General features: G+C 39.8%; 1 protein-coding gene across 3 annotated transcripts in view; it reads right to left on the minus strand.

Moving 5' to 3' along the window:
- CLUL1 (clusterin like 1) overlaps positions 1-7,322 on the minus strand; it is a 32,976-nt gene extending 25,654 nt beyond the window's left edge. For 2 of the 3 annotated variants that reach the window (XM_045850211.1, XM_045850209.1), the window contains exons 1-4: positions 7,219-7,322; positions 6,180-6,292; positions 4,918-5,066; positions 111-278 (exon numbers count right to left, since the gene is read on the minus strand). In XM_045850211.1, coding sequence (XP_045706167.1) covers positions 111-278; positions 4,918-5,066; positions 6,180-6,285 — 423 coding nt within the window. In that variant the 5' untranslated portion in view covers positions 6,286-6,292; positions 7,219-7,322. The remainder of the gene's footprint in view (positions 1-110; positions 279-4,917; positions 5,067-6,179; positions 6,293-7,218) is intronic. The other variant, XM_045850210.1, reaches the window with a different exon arrangement.
- Between the last annotated feature and the right edge of the window lie 4,776 nt (positions 7,323-12,098).

A 12,098-nucleotide genomic window follows, 5' to 3' on the forward strand; every position in this document is an offset into this window, starting at 1 on the left:
TATCAGACCAGGCATCTATATTCTAAATATTAATATAAATTAATGTTTTAAAAGTAAGCTGAAGTAGGTACTTAAAAACTTTGAAATCTTATGCTCTCTTATTCCCTTACCATATTTTCCATAGAGGACCAATGAGGTCGGCAGGCTGCATGAAATCTCATGCAGTCACTTTCCAGGCAAGACTTGCATTCGTCCCAGGAATCTGCCAGAGACTCCTGGCATAGCCTTTCTCCCTCTTCCAGGTATTCTTGAACTTCATTCATAAGTTTCAAGGCCTCCTAATTAAAAAGCAGAAGAAAAACATCCTATTTGCATTTCATGACTCAATGTATTGCATACCTCATTTGATTTCACTCTTTAAAAATATGCATAATCTAAGCTACTTCACTCCTTCAGGTCCCTAGCAAGTGACAGATCTACCCAAAGAAAGCTTTCTCTTTGATTAAGAAAAGAGCACTGAGCCCTTGCGGATGTGGCTCAGTTGATTGGGTATTATCTGGCATAGCGAAATGTCACCAGTTGGATTCCTGGTCACGGCACATGCCTGGGTTGTGGGTTCTGTCCCCTGTTGGGACACGTGAGAGAGGCAACCAATCAATGTTTCTCTTCCCCCTTTTTCTCCCTCCCCTCCCTTCTCTCTAAAAATAAATAAATAAATATTTTTTAAAATAAAATCTATTCCCTTCACTAAAAAAGAAAACAAAAGAAAAGAACACTGATGGGTCCCTTTTGAAGACTGTGCAAATCTTACCCATCTGTTCATTTATTCATTCACTAGGTATCTACTGAGTGCTTGCTATGGGACAGACATTGCTAGATGCAGCTGAACCAGCAATGAAGACACAGTCCCTACTCTGGGGAGCAACTGTAATTCACCTATTTACTTGTCTGCCTTTGCATCTAGTCCTTGAGGGATGTGGAAAGCAGTTTTAAGGCTTAGAAAGCTGATGCATTTATTCCTTTCAATTATGCTGCTTTTAATTTTTGTATGTTTTTAACTGCAAGAAAGCACGATTCTTGTATATCAAATCACATCTTCCTATAAATAATTCTAATTGCCAAGATGCTGTTTTGAGCATCTTCATTCTTCTGGTTCATATTCCAAGCACTCCACCTTGTGGCGACTGGGTGTACTTGGCCAGGTCCCACTCTGGGTGGTAAGGAGCCCAGCAGAAGTGACCCTGTCCCTAAGAACCTCAGTCTTGTCCCCTAAGCTCCTCTCAGGCTGGCACCCATGCCAAGACCCCTGGCATCCCTACAGGTGTGAACTTCTGAAGACAGGCTCCCTCTGTGCCCAAGATGTAGTTTAGGGGAATTACGGGGTGTAATGGACCCCCCCCCCCCCATAACAAGACAGCCTCAGAGCTAATGGTCACTCCCTTAAGTGAAGATTACACGAGGGAACAAAGTTTCTGTACTTAAAACCAATTTAGTGTGCATCTTCACCTAGTGGGAAAAAATAATTTACCCTTTTCTGGCATATTAAGCCCGAAGAACACCGGGGCACTGAAAATCTGCATCTCCTTGGCTGGGCTCACGTGGTTCGGCAGCCTTCATGGCAGAATCCTAAGGCTAAGCCAGGTGGCATTTGCTATGTGCCATAAAAGAAAACGGGCAGGGCCGCAGCCTACCAAATGTACCTTGTGACCCAGACAGGACTTTCCCGTTTCCTTGGGCTTTACAGAGCAGCTTTGGAACCCCATACTTCTCAAGAAAGTTTGTCTCACCTTGTCACTGATTTGTAGTAGTTCCCAATTTTCTTCCACTCACACCCAAGAGCATGACAAAAACCAATACCAAATCACATGTCCCAAGTTTTGGTGGGAAATGTTGCCACAGGGGATGTAGATCTCTGGCTTGGGAATGCCCATTCCATTTCCCCCTAAATATCCACATCAATTCAAGTATTTTATATAGACCTGGAGTGGGGGCAAGTTACTTTAAGCCACACTAAGGTTTTCCAGTTCAGTAGGTTTCCTATACTCCCACTAAATATTAGTAGGGAGGGGCTGAGGAGGGGCAGTCCATGATGATGTTGGGTCACCTGAGGATGGGTGGTGCTCTGTCCTGGGAGATTGGGGGCACCAATCACTTATTTGCCAGCTCATAGTTTGTCTGAAGTATCCCCTATTCTAGGGTTAAAGTAATTTTAGAGAGGGAGACTCCTAATTTTTTAAATTATCTTTTTAATTGAATGTCTAGATCTTAAGAGTGTGAATCAATGAACTTTTAATAAGTAGTTTTTAACAAAAATTAAAATTCTATGGGTTATAGGATTCTTCAGGGTCAGAATGAAACCAACATTTGCTTACCTGACCCATCCATAACTGGAGCTTTTTAAAAAAGATTTTATTTATTTATTTTTAGGAAGAGGGGAAGGGAGGGAAAAAGAGAGGGAGAGAAACATCTATGTGTGGTTGCCTCTGGAGCACCCCCTGCTGGGGACCTGGCCTGCAACCCAGGCATGTGTCCTGACTGGGAACTGAATCGGCAACCCTTTGGTTCACAGTCTAGCACTCAATCCACTGAGCCACACCAGCCAGGGCTGGAGCATTCTTTTCATAGTGCTGCACTCTTGGCTTGCCAGGAGGCTGGGGAAAGGGAGAAAAACAGAAAGTCAGTAGGTCCCACAGGCAGAGCACCAGCCAACTTTCTCCCTGGTCGTTCATGACAGCATTTGGATTAACATATTCATTAACATCATTTATAACCTCAGTTTCCCTATCTGTAAATGAAAGTAATGGTGTCATTGGTTCCAGTGGCCAGGCTCACAAGCCCACCATGGAAGACTGCAGCTCAAGAGGCTACCACATTTTCCTCAAAAGGAGCTATTCTTAATTTCCTAAAAATGTTTTGATTGCTGCCAAATGGAAGGAGAGCTTTTAGCTGCTGGTCAGGCAATCTCCTTTCCTTGCTAGGGACCCTGCAGGATGCAGGGTGTAGGTGTGGCCAAAACATCAACCAGTGTGGTGACAGCCTAGCCACAGCTCTGTGGTCAGCCTGTCATACAACCCTGCCTCAGTTGCTCACTGGATGCCAGGAGGCCACAGTGCTCAGAAGTGAAGAGAATTCTAGCAGCTATCTGAAACTTGGTGGTCCCCAAATTTATAGGCGTAGGAAGGAAATATTAGAAACTCTACTTGTATTTTTTAATTTAAAAATAGACTCTGGGAAAGGAAAATGGGGAGTTGTTTACTGGGTAGAGAGTTTTAGTTTTGCAAGATGAAAAGAATTCTGGAGCTTGGTTGTCCAACCATGTGAATGTACTTAATGCTGCAGAACTGTACACTTAAAAACAATTAAGATGTTAAATTTTATATGTGTTTTACCACAATTTTAAAATTTATTTAATGAAAACAAATTTTAAAAGTAACTTACTCTCACTGCTAAAATTTAAAATATTTTCCAAGTTCTATTTGTTAAAGTTTTGATTTCCTCTTTGATTTAAGGGTAATTTTGGAAAACAAACTTTTTAAAAAATTTTAATTGTTTTGAGTATTATGTTGATGGTTAATGCCATTAAACTATGAGCCATGCAAACTAAATCATGTCTATGATTTAGAGGTGGGCTGAGATTTATAATTGCAACATGAATAATTTTTTAAATGTTTTGTTTATTTATCTTTTTAAAGATTTTATATTTATTTTTAGAAGTGGGGTAGGGAGGGAGAAAGAGAGGGAGAGAAACATCAATGTGTGGTTGCCTCTCATGCACCCCACCCCTATAGGGGACCTGGCCTGCAACCCAGGTGTGTGCCCGGACTGGGAATCAAACCAATGACTCTTTGGTTCACAGGCCAGCACTCAATCCACTGAGCCATACCAGCCAGGGCCCATGAACAATTTTTAACATCTTCCATGGACATTTGAGTATAATGTGTATGCTCCGTTGATAAGATACATAGTTTGAGCCACAGCTGTCAGGTAAAGGTATTTGAATTTAAAAATGATTAGGCTGGTGTACTATTTCACATACACTGGTCTATTGTACTTTTGTCAGGAGATTGCATAAGGCCAAGGGCGTGTGAGGACCCTGGGGAAGAGAGGCCTCCACATCCAGAAGCACTGACACTGGCTTCCTCTTTCTCTGGTCACTTGCAGCCAATTGCAATGAATTGCATTTAGGAGGACTCAGTTAAATGATGGCTTTTAATGCCTAGTTTTAACTAAAGTAGTCCTCACTAAATGGACAGGAGGCTAAAAAAAAAGAAAAGAAAGCCCCAGCAGGTTATGAATAATTTCAGCTCAGAAGGACAAGCAGCAAAGGCAGAGCCAACACTTCTTCATTCTGAGCTCTTTATTGGCCAGGTGACAGAGGAAAAAATATGACGATCTAATCTGATTTGGTAAGTGGGCTAAAAAATGTCAAAATATCTAGATTATTTAAAATAGAAACTACCTCCACGCTAGTTAACCACAAACCTCATCCTAAGTGTATTTTGTGCCTTGAGCAAGTATTTTGCGCCAGTGGTAGCAAGTCATGTTTCTAATTTATAAATAAATTAACATGCATATGTTTAGGAGTGAATGCTAACAAATATTTTAGTAATAGGGATAGAGATCAGAAACTCTGGAGACCACTGATCTAGCCAAAAACTCCCTGAACACTTTTGACTGAATATCCTAACTCAGAAGGAACTGAGGATACAGCATTTTTAAGAAAGCAGCATTCCCAAACAGAACTGAGTCCCCAGAATCCCCGGTTTGGAGCCCTGCACAGGCCTGTTCTACAGGGAATATGTTCTGTAAAGAAATTAAAAATGTCCTTCAGACTCTTCCTTCAATAGGGGCTGTTCTCCAAAAAAAAAAAAAAAATCTATTACTAGGGAAAATAAGTAATTAATCAATTTACCTTTATGGTACAATATTTATGGTCTGGATATGTTCAAGAACAGATATTATTTTCAATCCCAGTACCTGTTTTTCTTCTCTGCATTTCTTCAGGGTTTTCATTAGATTTGTATGCTCCTCCTCTCTCCTGTCCATCATGATTTTCATCTGCTTCATACCAACCAAAGCCTTCTTCACCTCTTCATCAGCATCTATCTCCCTAGCCTTGGCAAAACCTAGAAGATATATTGTAATTTTTTTCTTTGAGATCTGATCACATTACAGTGTATTGGTATCTGCATCAAAATACAGTGAATTCACTTATTTTTATGTCTCCTAAATAGAAGCTTAGTTGTTCTTTTATAGCATCAGACTCTGAAAGCAGATCATAACGAATTAGCAGTCAGCCGCCGCATGGACTCAGCAGCCATGCGGGCAATACCTTCTGTTCCTCACTGCGGAGCTCTTGGACAAGTCAGCGTTCATTTAGCCTCATTCCTGCCATTTCCTCTGGGCCTGTTTTCATTTTCCATGTTTGTATTATAGAGAGTTTTGAATTTTCATCACAATTTATATTAAACACCAACTGGGAACCTCAAACCCAGTGAACAATTTCCCTTTCTCTCAGCTTCAATTACCTTCCTAGGATGCATCATACCTCAAAAGTATTTCATATAGTGCAAGATTCTTTAATAGCCTACTGGACATGTCTTACACACTTTTAATGATCTTGTAGTGGGTATAAAATTCATTGTCATTCTCTCCACAATAGCCAACGTGGCTTCCTAAGGAGCTTATTCTTGCCTCCAAATTTAACTACAGGCTGCCCCCACAAAGCAACATTTTAACTAAGTTATTTTTCTAAGTGTTAAGTACCCAAAGCATATATTGTCAAACAAAGGTCAGAAGTTAATGAGCACAGACCAACCAGATTCAATGTCATTATAACCCATTCTCTCACTATCTCAAGAATAACAGCACAGATTACTTTAATTGTTTAAATTTTTCAAATGCTAGAAAAGAATTTCACTGTTCATTAAAACAGCTTAGAGGACACCAAACATCTGGATGATACCAAGAAATGCAGCCAAAATGTTGGCAAGTTCTATCTGCATGATAGCGAACATCTGGATATGAGAATGTTCTCAGATACTCAATTGGAATTTTCTATTTTTATCCAGATGTTTGGCATCACGTCTACTTGGTTTAAGTGCCTTGAGAACGTCTCACCGTGAAACTAGCAGGCTGTAATGAATACGGTTATCTTATAGCTGTAAATCACTGTACATGCCAGCAGGACACGCAAACATGCAAACAGGACATGGCACAGATAACGAAACTAAACACACCCTTCAGGTCTCCGTGGACAGCAGTTTTGTCCTTCCAAGTAGGTGCACAGTGACAGTCTTTCAACCACAGCAGATATACAATAAACACCAGGAGTGGCAGCGTCATGTTCCCGCTGTTGGTGCAAAGGAAAAATAAACCTGCATCAAACGCCTGCTGTCAGGTTGGTTTCTGTCAGCACTAACTGAAAACACATGGTGACTCACAGCATTTTTCTGTCAAATTTTCTTTATGACTTCAGACAATTCCTAGGCCTAGAATATAAATGTTTTTTAAAAAGACAACTCAAGTCTCTAGTTTGTTTACATTCTTTAGGACAGTAAATAAGGTTATCATCTGAAGGACTTGAAATTTAAAGTAATGAACAGTAGGGCTCGAGACACCATAGAATTCAAATTCCATTTTATTTCCTTGTCAACAATAAACATCACCAAACACAGAATTAGCTAAGATATATCAGAGGGATTTCCCCCTCCAACTCTAAATCCTCAAGTGAGTTTTCACCTAGATGGTTGAACACTCAAGCATCTTTTTTAAATTTATTTTTTTATGAAAGCAAAGCAGCCACGCACATTTTCTCATACTTAGAAAGCGTATCAATATATAAAAATAGTTTACAGTTAAATGTTTTTCTTCTCAGATAATGAATCTCCTTTTAGATTTAATTTCATATACATTAACTATAAACATTTCAAATGCAAATGTTTAAAACTTCACAAAGAAAAGTGAGGCAACTGTATGCTTTAGTAAAGCTAAATCTCTAAAATGTTACATTATCTTAACTCTTCCAAAAGGGGGTATTTATCCATTTTATGTATATTAGCTATTTTGGAAAATAAAACCTTCCATTATTCCATCAATATTTCATCAATGTTGAAATTAATCAACATTTGGAATTTTTTAATATAGTAATAAAATCACATAGTACTAGTAGTTACAAAGTTATCATCACACTTTACATACATCTACATCTATCATTTGAAGTAACTCTTATCTCTCTATTGTGACCCTATTTACCAAATGAATCTTAAATATATTTACCACTAACTTCGAAGTATAGTATCTCTCTGGAGAGGTTACCGCCAGCTCCTGGAAGGACCTTCACTTTTCTCTAATTTAATTTTAATATGTGTCAGGTATTTAACCTTGTTCTTTGAATTTGATGACACAGTTCTTAATCCTGTTAACCTAGCTAGCATTTTGAGATTAGGAGTGTGGTTTGAAACTTGGTAGGATTTAGAAAGAAACACTAGAGGGCAGGCTGTGCGCGTGGTCAGAAGCAATGACCTCAAGCTATTTTATTTTACACAAACGTTTTGGTATGACTTGTGAAAGCCTTAAAAATCTTTTTAATCTGAAGTTTATGGTATGCATATTCCCAGGTAGACAAACAAATTGTATTGGAAACATAAGCAACTATATGAAAGAGAGTATGTACACTCTTAGATAGGAAGCTTTGAAGATTATTTACATAGTTTTTTTTGGCATTTTTTGACTATATACAAACACATTTTAACTAAATAAAGTGATAAAATTTAGCACATAAAAATTCAGTAGATAAGTATTTCAGGCTCACTACAACTTGATAATGATGAACTGAATTGATAAGTGGCCCCTTAATAATTCATTTAAGAACAATTCAGTTTTTAGTCAGGTGCAGAATCTACAGGGATGGGTCTCTCTGGCTACTGAAATCTGAAGATTGTCTTGGGCCCCCTCTGAAGGTTCTGAGGGATTAGCCCATCCATACTCATTCTGTGCTCAGTACTTTCTAAGCAGGTTAGACTGACATTTCTGAACTGGCCCACCTGCTTTTCGAGGGCCCTTAGAAGTTGACCCTTGTTTTTGAGCATCTTGTTGTCTACAGTGTATGTCCACTCCACTTGGGCACGGGAGTGGGCAACTAAAGGACACAAAGTCCAGCTCCTGCCCTGTTTCACCTGTCTTGATTACCACTAGTTCTCTGTTTTAGTCAGAAACCTCTTAACACTGTTAGAAAACAGATCAGCTCAAAGCAAAACTTGAGCTATTATTTTAAGCAGCCTACTGTCAGTTTGGAGCAACTGCATTTCACACCTACAAACAGATGTGTCTTATCCTGAGAGGTGACCAGATGGTCGATGGAGGAAGCAGCACTATAGGCCTTTTTCTAAGGAAGAGAGAACACTGCTCTGAAAAGGTCAGTCATAGGAAATAACCCAGCGCTACTCCAACCCTGAGAACTCTCGCTCATCCGTTTGCTGTTGTGCAAGTGTGGGCCCACTTGAAGTCATTCATGGCTGACGTCTGCATGTTCATTTACAACAAACCCACATTTTGCTGGAAAAGGGACCAATTATTTAGGCAGTGCAGTGGCTCACCCCTTGGTGGCAGGCGGAGTTTTTCTGGGATCCATGTTCCCTCTTTAAGTGTAATTTCTGAGAACAGAACGTTATTGCCAACTGGTACTAGTTACTTTTTAAGACATCTTGAAGCCTCCAAAAAGAAATAATTTCTTCCTCTAATTATTTCATCTGTTTTCACAGCTGCCATTTTGTTCTTAAGCTTAAGCAACACTTCATACAAGTCCAGTTACTTTCATAATTATGACATCATTATGTCCAAGATTTAAGTGGATTATAAAATATTATAAATATCTAATTGGCAACTGAGACCTAAAAGCAAGGTCGTCATAGTTTTAAAACGCAGCAGGAAGAGGCATGTGGTATCAGCCGAGAAATAAAGGAATCAATCAGAAGGACTTCAAATGTCAAGTTAAGTCATTAAGTTCAGGCTTGACCAGACTTTCTTAGGTGTGAAGCATAATGGACTTGCTAATAAGTCACCACTGATTAGATTTGCTCCCTTCCCCTTAGTCATAGGCCTGGTCAGACAACTCTGGGCTTCCCACTGGGATACTCCCTTGGCAGAGAGCACACCAGAAAGCTTGTACTATTCATGCCGTTTCCTACATGGAGCCTAAGTCCAGCACATGAGGTCAAAGGTCCTGAAGTTGTACAGCCTGGGGGCCCTGCGTATGTCCTGTAGACAAGCTGGGGTTTTCTGTCTTGTTCTACTAGTAAGGTTGGAAAGGGACATAAAGAGTGAATCTCAAATCCACAACAAATGTGGTCTAACAGATTCTCCCATGAATCAAATAACTTACTACTGCTTAGGAGGGCAACAGAAAGGAGTTCTACCCTGTTAGAAGTCCCTCCACAGTAACACAAGTCAGTCCCGTTCCCAACCCCAATTTAAAAAAAACATCAAGGAGGGAACACATAAAAGAAGTTAAAGATAAAAGCTTAAAGATCCAAATAAATTATTTATGTAGATTTTAATAGTAATTAATTTCACTAGATCTATCTCCTTTCCTTCTTTCCTTCCTCTCTCCCTCTCCCCTTCCCTCCCTCGCTGCTTCCTCCCTTCCTCCCTTCCTTGCTCCCTTCCTTCCTCCTTCCCTTCCTTCCTTCTCATTTATTCAGCCACTTACTTAACAAACCTAAAGGGCATGATTTACATTAAAAAGCACAATTTTAGAAGTGGAGTGTCAATTCTCTTTAAAAAGTGTCCCTTTGCAAGCAAAAGTTGGCTAGCTCAATGATAGAAAGAAGACCAGTGGTGAAATATAAAGATCACTGATTTAAGAGATCAGGTTCCATTAAAATCCCTGCCATACTGTGCCTTTTGATACTTTGTGTCCTCATCTAAAAATGAGAAATAATTGGAAGAAATAATCTCAGTTATTACTCCTAGCTCTAAAGTTCTGTGATTATCATTTGCTTATTCTCACAAAGGTTCATCACAGTTTGAGTGTAAAAAATCAGTCAAATCAAACTGTAAAATAAAACATTATAGCTACCTTATCTCTTTTATAGAGTTAAGGTCAATTTAGTTGACACAAATGAAAATGTTTTACTAATCTATGAAGAACAATGTAATTGGAAGGCAGATCAACACTTTTTTAAAAACTTCAGACTACACTAAAAGTATTATTTTTGGTTAGTATAACATAGGCAGCAAAAGCAGACACTGAATCCAGACTTCAAAATCTTTAATGAAAAAGATGAAGCTTAAATATAATATGAAGAAGGTATATCTCACTTAACCTCATCATGAAATCAGAATTTATATGTATAGACAAGCACCACATAAATTTATTATTGATCAGATTGTGTATAAATATCAAATAGGTTCTAAAATTTCCATTATACCCAATACACTATTTCTTTTGCTTCCAATAGCTTATTCAATAAAGGTATGGTGGGTACTGATGATGTTCCACACACTGAGGCTACAGCAGGATCAAAATAAGCTCTCTGCTCTCTGGAAGCTTTTGTTGCATTCCAGTGGAAGGGAAGTAACTGGAAGGAGAGGTGCTACTTTGGAAGGATGGACAGCCAAAGAAGGCCTCTCTGAGGAGGGGACCTCCAGCTAACACCACTCTTGAAAGCAAGTCTGGCTTTTTTAATTTGAAGGTCTTAGTGAAAAATGAAAAAGCAAAGCCCCTAGTTCAAAAAGTATTAAGAATTTTAAGACAAGGGGAGGAGGTATTAGGGGGATAAATGGTAATGAAAAGAAATACAATTAAAAACATAAAATAAATTTCTCACCACACACACACAGATGAAGAATTTCAAGACGGCAACAGCAGAGCATTAAGCCAATCACTGGGTCTTTCAGAGCATGAACACAGGTCACACATTCATGAAGCTGGCCTTGCATGAGAGACAGAATAGCCAAGTGCAAGGGTAGCAACAAACTTAACCTATTTAAGGAACAGAAAAGAGTCTGGTGCGGTAGAGTGTAGTGAGAAGTATATTAAGTGAAGAGGCAGTACAGATTGTATGGTATAGCAGGGTAAGAAATTAACAATTTTTTAAAAAGTAAGGTGGGATGACTGGAAAAGGTCTTACACAGGACAGTGACATGATCTGATTGACCAGTTTTGAAAGACCACTGTGCTGCTGTGTGAATGGGTTACAGGATAGTAAGGTAGGAGGGACCCTGTTTTTATCACCAGGACAGAGACAATGGTGGCTCTTTGGGCAAGTTAGAAGTGGACAGATTTGGGGTTTCTTTTGGAGGTAAGATTGAATTGTGAAGTAAAGAGCAAAATTAAGGATAACTGCTTGACATGACCACCAACCTGCCATGACCACAGAACACTGTGGATGGGTTGTCAAAACACGAGAAAAACATACACAGGGACAACCGAGTCCTGTGGGCAAATAGGGATGAAACGGCCAATCTCTCTAGGGGAGAGCGCCTTGTTCTCCAGCCTGAGCAGGCTTTTATTGGGTTTGTTTACATAAGAATTCAGGTAAAGCTCATTACTCATTGCTAGAAAGTAAAGATCAAACAACAGGTAACAAGGAAGTCTGAGGGCCTATTTTGAGTCAGGGTCAAAGAGCTGTAAAAAACTTTAAGGAACAAACCTACTTTTTGCTTGGACCCTTATCATTTCATTGAGAGCATTCTAAACAAAGAAGGTTTCACAGGATTTTACAAATTCTTTCTTAGGCCTGATCACCTGGGGAACCCCCCCTTTCCAGCACAGGGCTGCTCCACCCTCTGTCATTGTTTCAGGCTTGGGTGGAGCAAGAGAAGTAAGGCAGCCAAGAGATTAGGAGATTTTTCTCGCAGACAATGAGGACTCAGCCAATGTCAAAGCCAAGGGACGAGGGTCCATCACCCCCTTTTGCTGTAGCCCCCAAAGTCCTTCCTTGGGGGCCTCCCGCATGATCGTGCCTTAGATTGTTCCCCCCTTGGGGAATCTTACGCATCATTGGCTAACCGACCAAGCATTGGGGGCCAGGCAGGGTGAAGTAAAAGGAGCAGAAGCTGCGCTCCTGCCAGGGAGATAAGCTTTTGTCTCCTTGCTGGCTTAGGGTCCAAGGTTGTTCCCTCAGCCTTAGCCTTGGCAGGAGTTACAGCTTCTG

Source organism: Phyllostomus hastatus, unplaced genomic scaffold (assembly GCF_019186645.2).
Source record: "Phyllostomus hastatus isolate PE091 unplaced genomic scaffold, TTU_PhHast_1.1 phas_contig_80, whole genome shotgun sequence".
NCBI classification, from domain to species: domain Eukaryota; kingdom Metazoa; phylum Chordata; class Mammalia; order Chiroptera; family Phyllostomidae; genus Phyllostomus; species Phyllostomus hastatus.